This window comes from Puma concolor, chromosome D2, assembly GCF_028749965.1.
Source record: "Puma concolor isolate L17-30 chromosome D2, mPumCon1.1.hap2, whole genome shotgun sequence".
Lineage (NCBI taxonomy): Eukaryota > Metazoa > Chordata > Mammalia > Carnivora > Felidae > Puma > Puma concolor.
Genome location: NC_141677.1, coordinates 30,754,663 through 30,776,967, shown reverse-complemented (window position 1 = coordinate 30,776,967; position 22,305 = coordinate 30,754,663). Strand labels below are relative to the sequence as shown.

The 22,305-nt window shown below is 40.0% G+C and overlaps 1 protein-coding gene across 3 annotated transcripts in view; it reads right to left on the bottom strand.

Annotated features, from left to right (window-relative positions):
* Window positions 1–21,115, bottom strand: part of CCAR1 (cell division cycle and apoptosis regulator 1) — a 66,887-nt gene extending 45,772 nt beyond the window's left edge. Inside the window, exons 1-4 of one of the 3 annotated variants that reach the window (XM_025917856.2) lie at window positions 20,984–21,115; window positions 19,671–19,792; window positions 4,705–4,877; window positions 3,872–3,916 (exon numbers count right to left, since the gene is read on the bottom strand). In XM_025917856.2, coding sequence (XP_025773641.2) covers window positions 3,872–3,916; window positions 4,705–4,877; window positions 19,671–19,743 — 291 coding nt within the window. In that variant the 5' untranslated portion in view covers window positions 19,744–19,792; window positions 20,984–21,115. Of the gene's footprint in view, window positions 1–3,871; window positions 3,917–4,704; window positions 4,878–19,670; window positions 19,793–20,858 lie in introns of all 3 variants that reach the window. The other 2 variants (XM_086679866.1, XM_086679867.1) reach the window with 2 other exon arrangements.
* Window positions 21,116–22,305: the final 1,190 nt, after the last annotated feature.

Genomic DNA, 22,305 nt, shown 5'->3' with positions numbered 1-22,305 from the left:
AGCCTGTTTCCGATTCTGTGTCTCCCTCTCTCTCTGCCCCTCCCCCGTTCATGCTCTGTCTCTCTCTGTCCCAAAAATAAATAAAAACGTTGAAAAATTTAAAAAAAAAAAAAAATATCATTGGCTATCTATTTGCATCTGGCTGACTCAGTTAGTAGTGCATGAGACTCTTGATCTCAGGGTCCTGAGCCTTAGCCACATGTTTGGGTGTAGAAATTACTTAAAAAATATATCATTGACTATCTACATGATACATCTGATAAAGGATAAATTCCCCATATATATGAATGACTCACACAGTAACTCACACCAAAAAACAATCTTATTAAAAAATCGGCAGAGGATCCAGACATTTTTTCCAAAGACATACAGATAGGTGAAACAACACATGAAAAGATGTTCAACATCATGCATCATCAAGGAAATGCAAATCAAAGCTACAACGAGCTATCACTTCACACCTGTCAGAATGGCAAATTCAAAAACACATGAAATTAAGTGTTGGCAAGAATGTGGAGGAACTGTCATGTACTGCTGGTGGAATGTGAATTGATACAGCTACTGTGGAAAACAGCATGGAGGTTCCTCATAAAATCAAAAATAGAAATACCATATAATCCAATAATTCCACTATTGGATATTTACCCAAAGAAAACAAAAACACTAACGTGAAAAGATATATGCACCTCTAGGTTTACCACAGCATTATTTATAAGCCAATATACGGAAGCAACCACACACACACACACACACACACACACACACACACACACACACACACACACACACAGGAATATTACATAGCCACAAAAAAGGATGAGCTTGTGCCATATCAGACAATACAGATGGACCTAGAGACTATTATGCTAAGTGAAATATGTCAGACTGAGAAAGACAAATACATGATTTCACTCGTAAGTGGATTAGAAAAAAATGAACAAAAAAGGAGAATCAGAGCTATAAACACAGAGAACTGATGGCTGCCGGAAAGGAGGAGGTTTGGGCAAAATGACTGAAGGGAAGAGGGAGATTCAAACTTCTAGTTACGGAATGATTAGGTCACAGGAATGAAAAGGCACAGCCTAAGGGGGAGCTTGGATGGCTAAGTCGGTTAAGAGTTCAACTCTTGATTTCAGCTTAGGTCACAATCTCACAGTTTGTGAGAGTGAGTCCCACGTGTGGCTCTGTGCTGACAGGGCAGAGCCTGCTTGGGATTCTCTCTCCCACACTTAAGAGCAAGCAAACATGCACATTCCCTCTCTCTAAAAATAAACATTCATAAAAATAAACATTAAGGGGCGCCTGGATGGCTCAGTTGGTAGGCATCCGACTTTGGCTCAAGTCATGATCTCACGGTTCATGAGTTCAAGCCCCGCATCGGGCTCTATGCTGACAGCTCAGAGCCTGGAGCCTGCTTCGGATTCTGTGTCTCCCTCTCTCTCTGCTCCTCCCCTGCTCACACTCTGTCTCTCTCTCAAAAATAAATAAAAAAATAAATAAACATTAAAAATTTTTTTAAAAATCTGAATGAAGGTTCAAAAAACTGAAGAAGTTCCTAGTTTATAGTTCTCTTACATTACATTTTACAATAGTGCTGTACAAGCTTGCGAAGATAGAATATGGGTCGTCAGTCTTTACATCAGACTTCAGTTCCTCCATTTGGAATTCAGAAAGAGGAGGGATCCTGAAGAAATCATATGTGGAACATACTTTGACACCTACTGTGTTATAAAATGTATCATCAGATGTGCCTTGAGAATAGTAAATGTAACATTAAAAAAAGTTGCTGGCTATAAAAAAAATTTTTTTTAAAAAAAGCATAGCATAAGGAACACAGTGTTGTTATAATAACAATGTAACAAGACACATGGTAGCCACATTTGCAGTGAACGTAGCATAATGTATAAATTTGTCACATCATTAAGTTGTATACCTGAAATTAATGTAACAAATGTGTGTCAACTATACTCAAAAAGAAAAGCTCAGCCTAATAAAAGAAAATAAAATTAGGGGTGCCTGGGTAGCTCAGTCAGTTGAGAGTCCAACTTTGGCTCACGTCATGCTCTCACGGTTCTTGGATTCAGGCCCACATCGGGTTCTATGCTGACAGATCAGAGCCTGGAGACTGCTTTGGATTCTGTGTCTCCCTCTCCGTCTGTCACTCCCCCACTCACGCTTCATCCATCTCTCTCTCTCAAAAAAAAAAAAAATCACAGGCTATCTAATTCATATATATCCCCCTAAAATGAGAAGCCTTCTCAGATTTGCCACATGCATGGGGACCATAAGGAACCATACACTCTGACATCGTTTTTTTGGCAATAGTAAAGGATAACACTCATTACCAGAAAATACAAGGAATTGGTGTAAAAAGAAAAAAATTTAAATTATGGAATAGAAAGTTGACTTAAGCTAGGATAAAAGAATCTATGTGGGGTCCTATTCAAAGCACCCGGCTTACCTGGGATTACCATGTATTAGAGGTTAAATCTACCAAATTATTTTTTCTCTAAGTCAAGAATAAACAATGGCATTTTTTAAGGCAATAGCATTTGAGCCTTTCATTTTCATACGGTTCAACCTAACACATAATCTTTAATGATAAACTTCATAACAGTAATAAAATAAGTCTAAGGATATTTTTGAAAAGCAGGTAGCCAACTCTGACATCAATCTCTTTCCAAATTTTTACAAGTTTACATCAATATTAGGAGGATAGTATAACTTTCAGTGAAAGTGCAATGCTTCTGAAGCCCCAAAGGACTTAGCCAAGAATGAAATTGGGTCATGGATCCACTAGGGACAAGACCTTATGGATAAGAAGCCTCATGTTTATCTAGTGTTTTTGGATCTAAGTTTTTGGTCCTTCTCTCATATCCCCTTTTCCCCTCCTGATTGCTATACTTTCCTGAAGCTATCAACAACACTGAGAAGAAAGAAGACTACCTCTACTCTTAAAAAGCCTTGAGTGGGTGCTTAGGCTAGAACCTATCTAGATTTCAGCAGGGCAAACTCTTTTCTCCTTGACATGCCTCTCCTTGGGTTCATTTTTTCTTAGCTTTTCCTATCATCACAGATATAAGACTCCATAGAACATAATTATAGAACAAGACTAGAGAAAAAGGGCTAAAAAAACTTGCTTTTTCCCTACATCGGGAGTTTTCAAATTGTCAAAATGTGCTATGAGAGTAGGAATGGGAAAATACAACGGGAGGCTTCTACCCACTTTCAACAGCTCTATTTTAATATTTTATATTTTATATATTGAGTTTCAATACACAATTTCATTAGGTGAAAATAGAGAGGATTCTGTTGCTTTAAAAAAAATAAAGGCTCACGGGGTGCCTGGCTGGCTCAGTTGGTAGAGTGTGTGACTCTTGACCTCAGAATCATGACTCAAGTCCCACACTGGGTATAGAGCTTACATTAAAAAACCAAAATAATAAAATCAATAAAAATAAAAAATAAAGGCTCAAAGCCAGTGGTCTATCTAGGGCTTAGGTTTCAAATGAGAAAAAGGACCTTTTCATTTTCACATGTGGTCTAATACAGCACAGTAGGGCTAGATGCTCCAGACAGAAGTACTGGGCCACTGACTCAGTAACAGATTCTTTCCAGATTACCCTCTGCATGCTTTCTTAGCAACATGTGACAAAAATGGCTGCTAGTTGAAGATTTCAATTTCCACAGGACACCTCTCCTACCTTCCTCTCCCTGGGAGACATTCCTTTTAACCTACCTCATTTCCCCACCCCAAAAGAATTCAAATCACACATTAATGTAGCTGAAAGGACATAAAATCTGTATAAATTGAATCTGGGACAAATGGCTTTTTAAAAATCAGTTTTTAATATCGAAAATATAAACTAACCTGCTGTTGCACACTATACAAGGCCTGCTGAGGTTGTGAATATTGCTGGAAAAAAATTTTTTTTCAAAGAAAAATATGGATGTTAGTTTTATTCATTCTCAAAAAGTGATATACATATATACAAATACATAAACAAAATTATACTAAATAGAAATTTTCTTGAACAGCTAAACTTGATGAAAAATAAGCAAAAGATATAAGGACTATCCGTTTTAAGAATTTTGACCATGCAAACGCACTGCTCCATATATCTTAGCATATATAGTAATTTTAATCACCTGAAAAATAAGCATAATAAAACCCCACAATTATTAAGTCTTTAAAAAATGAAAGTACCTACTGTGGCTACACAGAATTAATAGTTTTCTATGTCACATATTAAAAGCCAACAAAGGGGGTGCCTGGGTGGCTCAGTTGGTTGAGCGTCCAACTTTGGCTCAGGTCATGATCTCACAGTCTGTGAGTTCAAGCCCCGCGTCAGGCTCTGTGCTAACAGCTCAGAGCCTGAAGCCTGTTTCGGATTCTGTGTCTCCCTCTCTCTCTGCCCGTCCCTTGCTCATGCTCTGTCTCTGTCTCAAAAATAAATAAAAACACTTAAAAAATAAATAAAAGCCAACAAAGGAGTGCCTGGGTGGCTGAGCTGGTTGAGCATCCAACTCTTGGTTTTGGCTTAGATCGTGATTTTACAACAGCCCCAAGTGGGCTCTGTACTGACAGCGTGGAGCCTTCTTGGGATTCTCTTTCTCTTTCCTCCTCTCTAACTGCCCCCCCCCCCACTACTCACGCTCTCTCGCTGTCAAAATAAATAAACTTAAAAAAATAAAGAGATTCACCTGTTGCAATGCAGCTGCTGCAGCTGCAGCTTGTTGCTGCAGCGCCGCAGTCTGAGTTAACTGATAGTTTGCTGGGGTTTGTGTCGTAAGGCCCGCTGCTGCTAATGCAGTTTGCTGTGTGTAAATGGTAGGAGATGCTCCAAGGAGTGATGGCTGTTGAACACCCAACGCGGCTAAAATGAGATTAAAAAGGAAAGAAAAGAAAAACATTATTTGGATCCTTCCTAGGAATCTTCCATAAGTACTTAGTTATGAATAATGTTGTTAATTGCTTAGTAATAACCTAAAGCAGAATTTGAGTAAAGCTTGTTAAACTGAACTGATTCAAGTACCGTCCCAGATCCCAGTGGCTTTGTACTTAATGTTGATGTCATGATTGAAAACATAATTCTATAAAATCAAACTGCACAATGAACACAACCAACCTTACCTAGATCAAAAGTCTAAAGTACTCTTAAGAAGTATTTTCAGGAAAAAATGCAGAAAATAAATTGTATTATTTTACTAATCTAGAATTTACTGTTTTATCTTCAAGAAGATGAAAATCATGTATTATAGGCAGTGCTGCTGCAAGTTATCCACCTATAACTTTCTACTGGACAAAATTTTCATGTATTTCTACTTTGCATTAAAGATTTATAAAACTAGGGGCACCAGGCTGGCTCAGTTGGTAGACGGGATTCTTCGTCTCGGGGTTGTAACCTCGGAGTCCCATGTTGGGTGCACATTACTTAAAAATAACATCTTGGGGCGCCTGGGTGGCGCAGTCGGTTAAGCGTCCGACTTCAGCCAGGTCACGATCTCGCGGTCCGTGAGTTCGAGCCCCGCATCGGGCTCTGGGCTGATGGCTCAGAGCCTGGAGCCTGCTTCCGATTCTGTGTCTCCCTCTCTCTCTGCCCCTCCCCGTTCATGCTCTGTCTCTCTCTGTCCCAAAAATAAATAAAAAAGTTGAAAAAAAAATAAAAAAAAAAAAATAACATCTTAAAGGGGCATACCTGGGTGGCTCAGTCGGTTAAGTGTCTGACTCTTCATTCTGGCTAGGGTCGTGATCCAAGGGTCATGGGATTAGGCCACATGTCAGGCTCCATACTGAGCCCAGAGCCTGCTTGGGGTTCCTTCCCTCCCTCCCTCCCACACACTCTCTCTCTCCCCCCCAACTCTGCCCTTCTCCCCAACTCCTGTGCTCTCTTTCAAAACAAAACAAAACAAAAAAGATTTAGAAAATACTAAATAACGAGGAAATAATAAACCAGGAAATACACCAAAGCAACACTTTAAAATTATTGCACTACTTTATGGGACAATGCGACAAAATTAACCACAGCAACTTAAAATTACCACCTGATTAAACCAAATTGGGGAAAGAACTCAGAAGGACAGATTTAGGTATGTGATTGTTTAATGTATGCTTAGAGCTAAGATTTTACTTGAAGCTTTCATGCAATTCCACTGAATGCAAAAAAGCAATTAACACTGCAATCTAAAAAATAAAATAAAAATTGCATCTAGCACTATCCTTCCCAAAATTGGATCTCCTTGTACAATGACTAGTTCCCCAGGACATTAAAGTCTGAAAGCAAAGAAAAAAGGGTCCAAGGTTTAAAAAGCTAAAGAAATGGGGCACCTGACCGCCTAAGCTGGTAAAGCATGTGACTCTTGATCTCGGGGTCATGAATTCAAGCCCTACAATGGACACAGAGCTTACATTAAGAGAAAAAAAAAAAGTTGGGGCACCTGGGTGGCTCAGTGGCTCAGGTGATTGAGCAGCTTTTTTTTTTTTTAATGTTTTTATTTATTTTTGAGACAGAGAGAGACAGAGCATGAGCAGGGGAGGGGCAGAAAGAGAGGGAGACACAGAATCTGAAGCAGGCTCCAGGCTCTGAGCTGTCAGCACAGAACCTGACATGGGGCTTGAACTCACAGACCGCAAGATCATGACCTGAGCTGAAGTCGGACACTCAACCGACTGAGCCACCCAGGCACCCCGAGCAGCTCTTAAAATATGCTCAGGTCATGATTTCAAGGTCCTGGGATGGAGCCCTGCATCAGGCTATGCACTGACAGCAAGGAGCCTGCTTGGGATTCTGTCTCCCTCTCTCTGCTCCAAACACACTCACATGCACCACCTGCCTTTCAAAATAAATAAATAAACTCTAGGGGCATCTGGATTGCTCAGTGGGTTGAGCATCCAACCCTTGGTTTCAGCTCAGGGCAGGGTCTCACAGTTCAAGGGACTGAGCCCCATGTCAGTCTCTGCAATGACAGAGCAGAGCCTCCTTGGGATTTTCTCTCTCTCCCTCTCTCTGCCCTTCCTCGCTTGAGTGTGCCTGTGCACACACACTCTCTCTCAAAATAAATAAACTTTAAGTAAACTTTAAAAAAAGTATATGAAGCAACCTTTTTAAAAAGTATAGGAAACAATGAATTAAGCACATAATTTTACTCAGAACCTTTAATGTGCCAACTAAGCATTAGGAACCTCAAAAGATTGCCATAAAAGTAGTATTTACTCATGGAACACACTTACAAAGCATCTTGCTTATATCTGAAAATACATATCTGTAAAATATCTGGGAAAAATGCTGCCCTATAACTATTAAGTTAACACCCTTATACAAAGAATAGTATTTTGCTGTACAGGAAGAGAACAGAGAACATTAATGAACTAAACAAAGCACCTAATCTAGAATATCCCAGAAAATCTTTAGAAGTGTGAGGTCCATTATCAGTCATTTAAAAGTTCAAATTAATTTTACTTAAAACAAACCAACGACATGGGGCGCCTGGGTGGCACAGTCGGTTAAGCGTCCGACTTCAGCCAGGTCACGATCTCGCGGTCCGTGAGTTCGAGCCCCGCGTCAGGCTCTGGGCTGATGGCTCGGAGCCTGGAGCCTGTTTCCGATTCTGTGTCTCCCTCTCTCTCTGCCCCTCCCCCATTCATGCTCTGTCTCTCTCTGTCCCAAAAATAAATAAAAAAAAACGTTGGAAAAAAAAAACAAACCAACGACAAAGCAAAGCAAAAACAAAAATCTCAAAAATTATATTTGTCATTCTTATAAATTACAAATGACTCCCTGCAAAACATACAGATCGTTAAAAATTTAAAAAGAGGGGGGAGGAGAACCTAAGGGGGGAAAAAAGTTCTAAATGTCCTAAATCCTTACCACATTAATCTTCTTTCATTTTTAAGTTGTTTTGTCGTTTTGTTTTTAAGTAAGTGAGATATCACAGATGGGCAGAAAGGAGAAACCAGGCCTAACTACATGAATTTAAATAGAAGTTTAAATAAAAGGGCAACTAGGTGGCTCAGTCAGTTAACCATCAGCCTTCAGCTCAGGTCATGATCTCACAGTTTGTGAGTTCAAGCTCCTCTGTCAGCTCAGAGCCTGAAGCCTGCCTCAGATTTTGTGTCTCCTCTCTCTCTGCTCCTCCCCTGCTTGTGCTCTTTCTCTCTCAAAAATAAGTAAATAGGAGCACCTGGGTGGCTCAGTCAGTTGAGCGTCTGTCTTCGGTTCAGGTCATCATCTCATGGTTCGTGGGTTTGAGTCCCACATTAAACGCTCTGCTGTCAGCTCAGAGCCCACTTCGATCCTCTGTACCCCTTTCTCTCTGCCCCTCCCCGACTAGAGCACACTCTTACTCTCTCAAAAATAAACATTAAAAATAAATAAGTAAATAAACATTAAAAAAGAAATTTAAATAAAAGTGGAGAATCTCTTAATGCTAGCCCAAGTTCAAAATGAAGTTAACTGCATTGAGAAAAAAAAGGTACTGAAATCTAGGACGTAAGTTCTAATCAGTGGATCCTGTTAACATTTTTTTTTTTTGATCCTGTTAACCTTTTAAAATTGTATGCAAAATTGCAAAAAAGAAGGTCCAAAGCTTTCCTCCATTTTAAAGAGAATTACAGACCCAAAAAAGGTTAAGAACTGCTGTTCTAGGATAACAGAAGCCAGATACTCATTGAACACAAGATAAGGACCATAGCGAAAATTATTAGCGTTTTAAATTCTAAGATTGGCGTGTTACACATTTGACAAAAGTGGCACCAAGGATTCAATTATCATACTCATCTCCTTCACCTACCTGTGGTGTGACCTCAGATCTGCTCTGTTTCATTCTGTTAGTACCAATTTCCAGAACCCTGGATGTTGCCACAGCAGAATGGCGCAAAGCCAGGATCTCAGAAATGGTTTCTTTTCTTAAAGCTTTTCTAGGTGTTCTGAATCCTGGCAGCATACACAGCAGCCTACCATAAGTAGGTAGGATGACAGACACATCTCTTTTTCACTGTTACCAATCAGTGTGATAAATCAGAAACTACAAAAAAATTAAGGTGACTCCTGAATAATGTGGGGGTTAAAGGTGCTTGACCTCCTCAAACAGTGAAAAATCCACATAAAACTTTTGATTCCCCCCAAACTACTTCCAATAGCCTAGTGGTTTGGGATAAAATATTCCTAAATGAAAGAAATTCCAATTAGGTAATTTGTTGATGACATTATTTTTCTAGGACCTCAATACAGTGTTAGGTCTATGTAAGCCATTCACATATAGGGAACCAGTCGGTTAAACATACTGATGTCTTGAAAGTTGAAAAGAAAACAGAGATGCCTCGCTGGCTTAGTTGGTAGAGTGAGCAACTGCAACTCTTAATCTCAGGGTCATGAGTTCAAGCCCCACATTGGGGGCTTACTTTAAAAAAGGTGGAGTGGTGCCTGGGTGGCTTTGTCAGTTAAGCATCCAACTCTTGATTTCAGCTCAGGCCACGATCTCATGGTTTCTTGGATGGAGCCCAACATCAGGTTCCATGCTGGTTGGAATTCTCTCTCTCTCTTTCTGCCCCTCCCCCGCCTGATCTCTCAAAATAAAGAAACTTTTAAAAAAATGTGTTAAAAAAAAATTCCATACACATATATTAGCAGTTAGTGATTGGACCAACACTTAGTCATAAAAGTTTGTCCCTCCTATGTTTTCTAATTATAATTTCTCCCTGAATTTTGCATTGTAGGATTACTGTTTAAAGATTTTTGAAAGAAAACAAAGTAGCATAAAGTGATACACTAAAATGAGGAGAAAGAAAACTATGTGGCACAGAAAAAGTATAAAGCTCAGTTTTATTAAAAATTATTTCAGGGGCGCCTGGGTGGCTCAGTCAGTTAAGCGTCCGACTTCAGCTCAGGTCACGATCTCACGGTCCGTGAGTTTGAGCCCCGCGTCCAGCTCTAGGCTGATGGCTCGGAGCCTGGAGCCTGCTTCCGATTCTGTGTCTCCCTCTCTCTCTGCCCCTCCCCCGTTCGTACTCTGTCTCTCTGTGTCTCAAAAATAAATAAACGTTAAAAAAAAAAAATTAAAAAAATAATTATTTCAGGGGGTGCCTAGTTAGCTAAGTCGGAAGAGCATACAACTCTTGATCTTGGGGTCGATTTCAACCCCCACATTGGGTGTACAGAGGTCACTTAAATAAATCAATAACCTTAAAAAAATTAATTCAGGACTGATGTAACCCACCGGAATTCAGGACACGTGTTAATGGTATTTATAAACCACTAAAAACTTAGGTCCTGTATTGTATTTTTTCCTTTAAAACTTTTTAAGGGGTGGGGGAAGACTTCTTAAGAAATCTTACCTAGCTCAGTTAGTTAAGCATCTGACTCTAAATTTTGGCTCAGATCACGATCTCACTGTTTGTGGCATGGAGCCCCATGTTGGGCTCTGTGCTGGTAGCGTGAAGCCTGCTTGTGACTCTCTCACCTTCTCTCTGCCGCTCCCCCACTCACATGTGCTCTCTCTTTCAAAATAAACTTTAAAAAATAAAAAACTACTAATAGCCTACTGCTGACTGAAAGCCTTACCAGTAACATGAATGGTTAGGATATTTTGTATATAATTATATGCTGTATTCTTACAATAAAGCTAGAGAAAAAAAATCATAAGGAAAATACGTTTACAATACTTATCAAAAAAAACCGCATAAAAGTGGACTCACACAGTTCACACCCCTGTTGTTCAAGGGTCAATACCTGTTGGTAATGAAGGGTTCAACTGCTAGGAGAAATTTATGGGAAGGAAATTTATATTCTATTGGTTGTATCACACCACTAGCTAGTTAATTCAAATTTTGTGAAATTACTGTGCATGTGGTTGTGGCCTTTATGTATCTGTGATATAGCTCTTTTTTTTTCCTAATGTTTATTTTTGAGGGACAGAGCATGAGTGGGGGAGGGGCAGAGAGCGAGGGAGACAGAATCTGAAGCAGGCTCCAGGCTGAGCTGCCACCACACAGCCCGAAATGGAGCTCGAACTCACAAACCGCGAGATCATGACCTGAGCCAACGTTGGACACTTATACTGACTCAGCCATCCTGGTGCCCCAATACAGTTCTTGTTAAAATCATTCGAGACTTTATTCTGAATAAAATATATTTCATTATTAATGCTCCCCTTTTTTGTGGTTATCTGAGAAACTATCCTTGAATATTTTTAATTTTTTAATGTTTTTATTTATTTTTGAGGAGAGAGAGCGCACTCACGAGCAGGAAAGGGGCAGAGAAAGGGGGAGACGCACAACCCAAAACAGGCTCCAGGCTCTGAGATGTCAGCATGGAGCCCAGCACAGGGCTTGAACTCAAGAACTGCGAGATCATGACCTGAGCTGAAGTCAGATGCTTAACAAACTGAGTACCCAGGAGCCCCATATCCTTGAATATTTGTAGACAGAATTTTTTTCAATCATCCACAATGGGACAGTCTGTTCATTTATCTATTATCTGATTCAATATGATTGCTGAAGGTCTTGTAACCCTTCTGAAACAGATAAGCTTTTCACAGTGTTATCAGTAGTTTCATTGACAAACCTATGAAATGAGCCCTAAACCACATAAATAAGTAAATTTAAGGACTAAGCTTTCTTAAACCTTTAAGAACTGTAAATTTTATCATTTCCTAAAACATAAAATCAGTTTCATATGACTGAAAAACACTTGTGTTATGACATACTAATAGTTACTAGTTATCACTGTTGTATTTTAAAATCTTTATTGTGCTCTATCTTTACTAAGAGGAGTCATCCTGAGATAATAAAATTCAAAACCTCAGGCTGATATCAGATACTTCCTTTTTTCACCTTATGCAAAATTTAAAGCATTGGTCAAGCAATGATTCATCCTTTGAAATTTCCACCTACCAACTATGTTCAAAAAGCAATCTATTTAGAGAGAAAAACAGCATGAATATATGGGGGATTTTCTTCATAACTTGTGGATTTATAAAGTACTTACACACCCAGTTTTAAATCAAGTGAACAAATCTTTTAAATGTCATCTTTCGATACCCTTTTAAGATCAGATTTCACACAACTATAAAACCTCTGATGCTCCTATTTGCAGATAACTATTTTAAAATTGGATACCTCATTGATCAATGCATTCCTGTGGCTTTCAAGGTTCTACTCTAAGCCCATGATGTACCCACTGATTAGAAATATTCACTACCTTTTAAGAATAATAGGTTAGGGCATTAAGAATAAGAAATTAAGGGGAGGGGAGAATAAGAAATTAAAGAAGTCAAATGCACAAATTTCCCTTTATAAAATAAATGAATTTGTGGGTAACGTTAAAAAAATAAGAAGGCACAACATAGTATTTAAATACATTCTAAGTATTGTATGCTTCTATAACTGCACTGTTTGATACATTAGCCACCAGCCATACGTGGCCATTTTAATTTAAATTCGTGAAAATTCGGTGTGTCTGGGTGGCTCGGTTGTTTAAGCAACAGACTCTCAGTTTCGGCTCAGGTCATGATTTCGCGGTTCAAGAGATCAAGCCTCACATCACACTCTACACTGTCAGCCCAGAGCCTGCTTGGGACTCACTCACTCTCTCTCTGCCTTTCATCAGCTTGTGTACATGCTCTATCAGTCAATTAGTGAAAATTAAATAGAATTAGAAATTCAGTTCCTCAGTCACAATAACATTATTTTTTTTTAATGTTTATTTTTGGGAGTGTGAGCAGGCAGGGGCAGAGAGAGGGAGAGAGGGAGGGAGGGAGAGAATCCCAAGCAGGCTCCCCACTGTCAGCACAGAGCCTGATGCGGGGCTCACAAACTGTGAGATCATGACCTGAGTCGAAATCAAGAGCCTGATACTTAACCGACTGAGCAACGCAGGTGCTCCTCATAGTAACCACATTTAAAGTACTCAACAGCCCCATGTGGCCAGTGGCTACCAAATCAGGCAATGAAGATAAATATCCATCATAAAAGAAAGTTCTTCTCAGTGATCAGTGCTATTCCCTAAGAAAAAGGCAAAGTCTTAACTAATTATCTGTTATACGGTTTTCTTATAATCTCTATAAAGATTAATACCCTTGAAGACAACTGCTTTTCCATTCTTTTGACGTGCCAAGGAATTGATAAGTTGTGATCCTGACTATAATCTCCTCCAGCTATTATTCAAATAACTGTTCGTCAACAATGATTTCCCTTTCAGGCAGTTGAAGACACTATTCATAATGTCCTATGATTTCTTCTATCCTTAATTGCCTCTGATATTTACCGGATTTTCAGCCCTGTTTCTTTCAAGGAGTCTTGTACGATCCAAAGTTAATATTCAAGCTTTCAAGATTACTTCCAGGGGCGCCTGGGTGGCTCAGCTGGTTAAGCGTCTGACTCTTGATCTTAGCTCAGATCATGATCTCATGGTTTGTGAGATCAAGCACCACCTGCCCCTGCCACCTCAAGCTCTCTCTCTCAAACAACAAAAACTTTTTTTCACTGTTACTTCCAATACATTTTCAGCTATAATAGACTAAAATTATTTCCCAGATCATAAAACAGATAGTGGAAGAAAAGTCACAACTGCATAAACAGAAGTGGCATGCTCAAGTTAGGACAGAGAGATGGGGCACTCACTGCTTTGTAATCTGATATGTTAATGCAGCTCTCACTGAATAAGAGCACAGGTATGGCATATTCAGAGTGGGGTGGGGGGGAGGAGTTGAGCCTTAATAGACTTTATGTGCATTTTTCTTTACTCTCAGGATAAGGTTTTAGAGACTACCTGCTATTACACAGTACTAGTAGTGCTTAAAGAGGGTTAAGCCAGGGGTGCCTGGGTGGCTCAGTCAGTTAAATGTTTGACTTTAGCTCAGGTCATGATCTTGTGGTTTGAGGGTTCGAGCCCCACATCGGGCTCTATGCTGACATCCCAGAGCCTGGAGCCTGCTTCAGATTCTGTGTTTCCCTCTCTCACTGAACCCTCCCCTGCTTGCACTCTCTCTCAAAAACAATAAATAAATAAATTTTTTAAAGCAGGGTTAAGCCAACACCTGTAGCAATTCTTTCCTACCAAATGAGTTATAAACATCCAAGTCTGTCTAGGGATGACTAAGATAAGTGAAGTATACATACTATATCAACTATTACTCATTTGAAAAGGACCTTGAATGTTGGAATTTAATAATTTGAGCTGCTGATTCAAGAGATTAGGATTTTAAAAGATGACTATTGGGCAAGAATAAAGAGGTAGAAAAAATGGGATCGTATTTAAAACTGTATTGATATTAGCTTCAGCCACCTGTGTAAAAGCACATTATCACTATATTTTTAACTCCTAAACCAGTTCATGTTCCTCTATGGACAAAATGTAGTCATTTTACAAAGAGGTGTAAGAAATAGGTGACAAACTGGTTAGAATATGCTAAATCATTCCCAATACTTCAAAATTATGATTATAAACACATACAAATGTAAGTATTTTCAGTCAAATCTAAAAACTACCCCTAGTCAATAATAAGGGCTAAAGATTCAATCAGTGGGCCACATGACTGGCTCAGTAGTGGACCGTGCAACTCTCAATCCTGAGGTGGTGAGTTCAAGCCCCACATTGGGTATAGAGAGTACTTAAAAAGTAAAAATAAATAAATAAAAATAAATAAATCTCTCATAAACATTCAATCAGTGGTTGGCCAGCAATCTCTATCAATGTCTCTTTATACACAGAAAACTGTTAAAACTTTGAAACATAAAAGTTCTGGAACCAAATAAAGAATGTCACTGAATACATACCATAGCACTTCAGTTAGAAAATGGAAAAAAAAAAAAAAAAAAGGAAAATATTAAGAACAATTATTTCGGGGGGCCTGGATGGCTCCCTCAGTTCAGCATCCAACTCTTGGTTTCACTTCAGGTCATGATCTCAAGGTTTCTGAGTTCAAGCCCTGTACTGGGGCTCCAGGCTGACAGTGTGGAGCCTGCTTGGGCTCCCTCTCTCTCTCTGCCCCTCCCCCATTTGTGCGCTCATGCTCCTCTCTCAAATACTCTTCAAACAGACACACACACCCACGCGCGCGTGTGCACACACAATTATTTCAGTGTGGAAGAAATGAGATTTGGACTGGAAAGACAGTCTTGAATACCATCCCAAGAAGTTTGAAATAAATTCTAAAAGTACTTGAAGATACTTTTGCAGATAAGAGAAAAATGGAAGATATAATGAACCACAATTCTGATGTGCTAACATGGACTCTCTTGTGATGTTCTATAAGACCTAAACAAATTTCTTCATCTTTCTGGGCCTCAAATTCCTTATCTGTTAGAGAAAGGAGTTGAGACAGAATCTAGCTCAGGTTTTATCCAGGTTTGAAAAATTCTGTGACTTAGACAGAAATTATGCTTTAGGAATATGACATCTGACACACACATTGGAGCAGAGAGAGAAATAACAAGTAGCCTATCCAGTAAATAAAAGAAAAAAGCAAATAAAAACAATTAGAACTAAAGAATAATAAAGAACAATGCCACCAAGTAACAGATGGGAAAAAGAACTTTTTCACTGGAGGCGCCTGGGTGGCTCAGTCAGTTAAGCATCCAACTTTGGCCCAGGTCACGATCTTGTGGTTTGTGGATTCGAGACCCATGCCGGGCTCTGTGCTGACAGCTCAGAGCCTGAAGCCTGCTTCGGATTCTGTGTTTCCCCCTCTCTCTGCCCCTCCCATGCTCATGCTCTGTATTTCTCTCTGAATAATAAATAAACGTTAAAAAATATTTTTAAAAAGAACCTTTGACTTAAAGATCTATGGTAAGCATCCTGGATTGGGTTTGAGAAAAGTATGGAAAGTCCTGAAAGTTAGGTGAGAGACTCTGGTATATGAACTGTAAGCAAGAGAAAGCTGCTTGGTGGCAGTTATTCAAACGTGAAGTGCCCAGGGCCTAAATGTAAAATAAGAGTATACCTGAGGCATTTTCAAAGGGGAAAAAAGTCATGATTTGATATTTGATTGAATATGGGGGGTAAAGAAAATCAAAGATGACAGATGATGACACCTAGGAATTAGTAACATTTTAAGTGAATATGCAAGGTTCTTTTTAATGTTTATTTATTTTTGACAGAGAGAGAGAGACAGAGCATGAGTGGGGGGAGGAGCAGAGAGTGAGGGAGACACAGAATCTGAAGCAGGCTCCAGGCTCTGAGCTGTCAGCACAGAGCCCGATGTGGGGCTTGAACTCACAAACCGCAAGATCATGACCTGAATTGAAGTCGGATATTTACCCGACCAAGCCACCCAGGCGCCCCTGAATATGCTCAGTATTAAAACTAATCAGGAGTGTCTGGGTGGCTCAGTTGGTTAAGCGTCTGACTTCAGCTCAGAGCATGATCTCACGGTTTCTGAGTTCGAGCCCCTAGTCAGGCTGTGTGCTGACAGCTCAAAGCCTGGAGCTTGCTTTTGGATTCTGTGTCTCCTTCCCTCTCTGCCCCTCCCCCACTTGTGCTCTGTCTCTCAAAAATAAATAAATGTAAAAAAAAAATTAAAAAAAAACTGATCAGAAACAGTTCAAATACTCATCTTCACTTTTACAACAGATTTCAACAATACAACACAATTATGCATGCTTTTACTTAAGTTTTACTTAAGTCATCTGCATGAATGTAATGAAATTTTCCTATCACTGTTAGATGAGAATTTTCAAAGTTAGTAAAAATGCTAAAAATATCCTAGAAAATGGAATAGCATAGTCTTTAACTGAAGTTATAGGTTAAGTTATATAACAGAAGAGTAGCAATTTTTTAAAGCTATTTATTTGGAGAGAGAGGGGGAGAGGATGCATGCCAAATGCAGGGGAGGCAGAGAGAGGGAGACAATCCCAAACAGGGCTGGAACCCAGGAACAGTGAGATCATGACCTGAGCCGAAATAAAGAGCTGAAAGATTAACCAACTGAGGCACCCAGGTGCCCCAAGTGTACTAATTTTCATATTGCTCTCAAAAGAAAATGAGTCAGGGAGCACCTGGGTGGCTCAGTCAGTTAAGTGCCCGACTTCAGCTCAGGGCATGATCTAGCAGTTTGTGGGTTCGAGCCCCACATCAGGCTCTGTGCTGACACCTCAGAGCCTGGAGCCTGCTTCGGATTCTGTGTCTCCCTCTCTCTCTGCCCTTCCACCATTTGTGCTCTGTCTCTCAAAAATAAATAAATGTGAAAAAAAAAGACAAAAAATGAGTCAGAAATATAAGCACAAAAATAAAATATTTAATTCAAGTTGAATTATTCAGTTAACCTTTTTCTGTTCCATGATCATCTAATTTATGACAGTGGCCTCTGATACTACTATGTGTATTTTGTTTTTTCAATAGAGTAAAAAGTGACACCTACACTATTGCCTTAAGTCCTTATATGTCCTTTGTTGAAATTTTTTTCTCAAATTGTATTTGAAGCTGCCAAGACAAAACTTAAAGCACTGTAATTAGGTTAGAATGTTCTCCATTGAGGGGCACCGGGCTGGCTCATTAGCAGAGCATCTAATTCATTTTTTTTTTAAATGTTTATTTACTTTTGAAACAGAGACAGAGCGCAAGCAATGGAGGGGCAGAGAGAGGGGGAGACACAGAATCTGAAACAGGCTCCAGGCTCTGAGCTGTCAGCACAAAGCCCAACACGGGGCTCGAACCCACAAGCCGTGAGATCATGACCTGAGCCGGTCAGACGCTCAACCAACTGAGCCACCCAGGCACCCCTGGAGCATCTGATTCTTGATCTCAGGGTTGTGAGAGTTCAAACCCCATGTTAAGTGTGGAGATTACTTAAAAATAAAATCTTTTTTTTAAGTAGGCTTCATGCCCAGTGCAGACCCAACGTGGGGCTGAGATCAAGAGTCAGAAGCTTAACCAACTGAGTCATCCAGGCATCCCAAAAAATTCATCTTAAAAAAAAAATAAATGTTCTCCATTGAGATGAGATGTAAGTAAGCCATTCCAATTGCCTGAGGATTGAAAATGTAACTTTTACAAAAATTTGAATGGTTCTAAAAATCAGATCCAATAAGATGAGATACTGATTAATCGCAAATAAGACTTTTAAGATGAAGGCAAGAAAACAGCAAGCTATAAGGAAGCAGCCTGATATACAGCACCTGGAAATTATACATTTCAATAAAAACAGTATCGCTAAAGCGTTCCATTTAGAGCCTACTCCAGGATTTTTACACGAAAGCTAAGAGTAGATACATGCTAACAAAACACTTGCCTACTTACTGAAATCATGATATGTCAATAAAATTTGATTTTGAAAATCTCTGATTAACAACAGGTCTAAGATAACCCATAATTTCCTACAGCACAAATACAAGCTCCATTTACACAAATCCCTTTACGTTTGGACTCTATTGCTAAATATCGAAAAGGAGACCCAAATTTACGATTGACTTTTTGTTTGACATTTTTTATAAGCCTTTGCTGTCTCCTTGGCTCAGCCTGAAAACAAAAACAAAAAGAGTATAACCTATATTTAAGTAATTACAATACAAATGTTAAGAGCTATAGAAAGTAACTTTTACCATAACAGCTATTTTGTTGGAACAATACAGATACAAATTTAAAACAAATTATATGCAGAAAAAGCTGGGTAAAACATGTTTAGTTTACCAGCATACAAGTACCTAGTACTTGTTTCCGGACACACAGTAATTGCTAAGAATTCGTTTCATCAAAACGAACACCAAAGTCCCCATTATTTAACATAACAAAATACCTGGATCTGAATTAAATATAATCTATAACTACTATTTCATAATATCTTCAGTTACCTGTAGAACTGATCATTTAACCTCCTAAACAAAGAGTAACTAAAATAAAAACTCTAAAGTATCTATTTCTTTAAGGAAAAAGGCCACCTACCTAACAAGATAATCATGTCCATTGAATTTTAGAACACCCAAATCAGAAGATTATACTGTCTCTATAAGTGACCTCAAATTACTAAAATATTTCAAGTACATAAAACATGGCAAAGAACCACTATTAGAGAGGTCATAAATAAAAATATACTCAAATTAACAGAATAAGCTGCAACTTTTCTGAGTACTCAAAGAAACTAAAATTCATTCCATAGAATCCTTGGGAATTTATTTAAGATTCAAACAAGAAGTCAAGAAATGGTGCCAAAAAAAAAAAAATATTCCTATAAGCAAAGAAGCTCAATGAAACATTTACAGTGACTTTTTTTTGTTGACCATATTTAGAAAATGTCAACATTCATTGGCTCCTTTTAGATCTATTTATCTTTCTCCTTTGCTTGGTAAATTCTTCAGTTGGGTTTTGTACTTTAAATTGAAACAACTGAAAAGCAGTCGTATATAATTTCTCATAAAATATAAAATTTTAATACATTTATTTTTAAATATAACTTGTGAATATTGACACCTTAACATGCCAAATAAGATAATCTCTAATCAATCAAGTAGCTAACCTAATTAAACCGAATAATTTAATGTTTGAAAAACTATATAAAACTGTCCAAACTGCAGTGTAAAACATGTTTTGCTAGTTGATCCATGAATTTTAAAAGCTTCACAAATAAAAGATACATCATTTGGAAACATTTTACAGTATTACATATAGCTTAATTCACATAGTTACAACATGTCCTCCCCCAAACCCCAAGTTTACAGTACTTGTGTTCAGTAGCCTGACCTGGCTGAGATACCGCAGTGGCTGTAAACTGAGTAGCCCATGGCGGATTCTTCTGTCCTCCAAACTGAGCCATGATGAAAGGAGGAAAAAGCCTTCGCTTGTTTGTCTTCTATAGCAGCGATCTATTAAGAAAGAACCCACATTTCAAACTTGAAACTATAAACATCATGAAAATATTTTAAAGAAATGTTTGTCAAGGACACCTTCGTAGATCATAGTATAAATAGCAAGGTGTATACCAACGTCCGATATGCAGCAAAAACATTTTACATCAAGTATCTCACCAAAAATACCCAAATTCAACATAGGACATTAGGGGTAGACTAGTAAGAAAGGCACTTCTTTCTGTGACTACAAACTCACATTTCAACGAAGACCATGTGCTATTATCAACCCAAGTCTTAACAAAAAGAACTACACAGCTGCGGGTTCAAACAAAATAAAGCCTGCGTGTTTCTTTTGCCAATGAGGTGGAGATTGAAAGTGGTAAAACCAATAACGGAAATTCGGACGAGACACTGAATAAAGGTATTTAAGACTATCCTCTAAATAACGAACATCTCCTTACTTTCTCGGGATGGAAAGGGCCGAGGGGCTCCTTTTCTTTCCCCTCCCTCGAGGGGGAAAGACAGTTGAAATAACGGATCCCTCCCCCCAAAGAACCATCGCCAAGACCCCTCCCCCCCAAAATCAGGCCAGAAAAGGCGAAGATCTCAGCCCGCGCACCCCCTCCTTCCCCCCGCGACTCGGAGGGGCCAGAGCACTGCCATCCATCTTCCTCCAGCCCCAGCTCCTTGCGGGACGCTGACCAGAGAAGGCAGAATCCTACGTCTCACGAGACTGGGCGAAGCGCCAACACTGGGTATTGAAAGTCCTGGTCCCCTTAACCACCGTGCCGGGCAGAGAGCCTCTATCCCCCAAAACCCGCGCCGCCGCCAGCCGCCCGACGCCCTGGGCCGGAGACCGGGAGGCTAAAGCTCAACGGCTTCGCAGCGAGGGACGGCGCTCGGCAGTCCCTCTCGACCCGCCAGACCAAGGCTGAGGGGCGCCGGGGGCACCTGAAGAACCCCGGGGGAGAGAAGGCGGGGGGAAACGAAGCAGTGGGGGAGGGGCCTGCCGCGCGGGGCCTGCTTCGACCCGCACAAAAGGGACCGTGTCCCTCCCGCCCCAGTCCCACGAGAACCCCACCGTCGCTGGCCTACGGACGCCGTGATCCCCAAACGGTCGATCCCAGCCCTTCTGCGAATCCGAAAGGACGACAGGAGCCCCGGTTCCGCCGCCCGCTGCTGCAACCGCGAGGACCAAACCTTCACCTGAATCGGGTCCCGGCTAACACTGAGGCCATTTCAAACCCGTCAGCCTTGGGCGCATGCGCCAACTTCCCCCTCTTCCTCCACGCCTCTCCCCTCCTCCTCATCTCTCCGAGGACGGCGCTGACGGGTTTGCGTTCTGCGTGCGCGCTCCCCAGCTCGCCTTCAATACGTTCACCGCTTTCGCTACGCAGCTAGAGCGAGAGCGCGCCTGAGAAGAGTTACCTGGGATTCCCATAACAATGAGCCAGCGAAGTCTCAGCGCCCGCTCTGAAGAAAAGAATCTTGTTAGGCTGGGCAGGAAAGAATCGGCGGTCACGTGATCCGATCGGCTTGCCGCCATTTTGTGCTCTTCGCCTTTTTTTTTTTTTCTCATTCAAGTACTTGGAAGAATGAATATGTCCTGTGTCAGCTTCCTTATTTTTTTTTTAATTGAGATAAAATTCACTTACCATATAACTCACTCTTTTAAATATTTTGCACAATTCGGTGGCCTTTATATAGTCATAAGGTTCTGTAACCATCAAGTCCGCCCTTAAACTCATACCCATTAAGGAATCACTCCTTAATCCTTGCTCCCACCATCCTTTCACAACCGCTGATCTGCTTTGTCTCTGTGGATTTGCCTGTCCTAGATCCTTAATATTAATAAGAGTATATAATACATGTCCTTTTCTTATTGACTTCTTCAACTTTATTGTTGTTTCTAATGTGAAATGTTGGGGTTTGGGAGCAAAAGGTCAAGAAAATTCTTGAGACATCTTTGATGCCAAAAGGGTGGTTTTATTAAAGCACGGGACAAGACCCGTGAGCAGAAAGGGCTGTATTGGGGTTGTGAGGAGTGGCTGTTTACATATGCTTTTAAGTTGGGAGGTTGTTAAGGATAGAAGTCTCTAAGGAATTTGGAAGCAAGGTTTCCAGGACTTTGAGGGGCTAGATGTTGTTAGGATAAGGTTATTTACTACTAGCTAGTGAAATAGTCATGAGACCCTTCAGATGTGTATCAGTGGGCCATATGCTTGGAGGATGATTGTTCACCTATATCTTGGGGGATAGAGATCAAGGAAGTTTCCAAGGGGATTTTTACAGGATCCTGGAGGTTGGCTAAAGTTAAACTGAGGTTGCCTTTTGCCTCTAGCAAAGTATTAACATTTAGGCAGCTAAGCTCCTTAAGGAAGGTCGCTCTGTAATGGGCTGTAAGTTACAAAGTTTAATTTTTTTTTCATATTTCTTTTGCCTTTGTTCTCCACAGCGATTTCCAAGGTTCCATGTAGCAAGTATCAGTACGTCATTACATTTTTTGGCTAAAACTATTCTTTTAAATG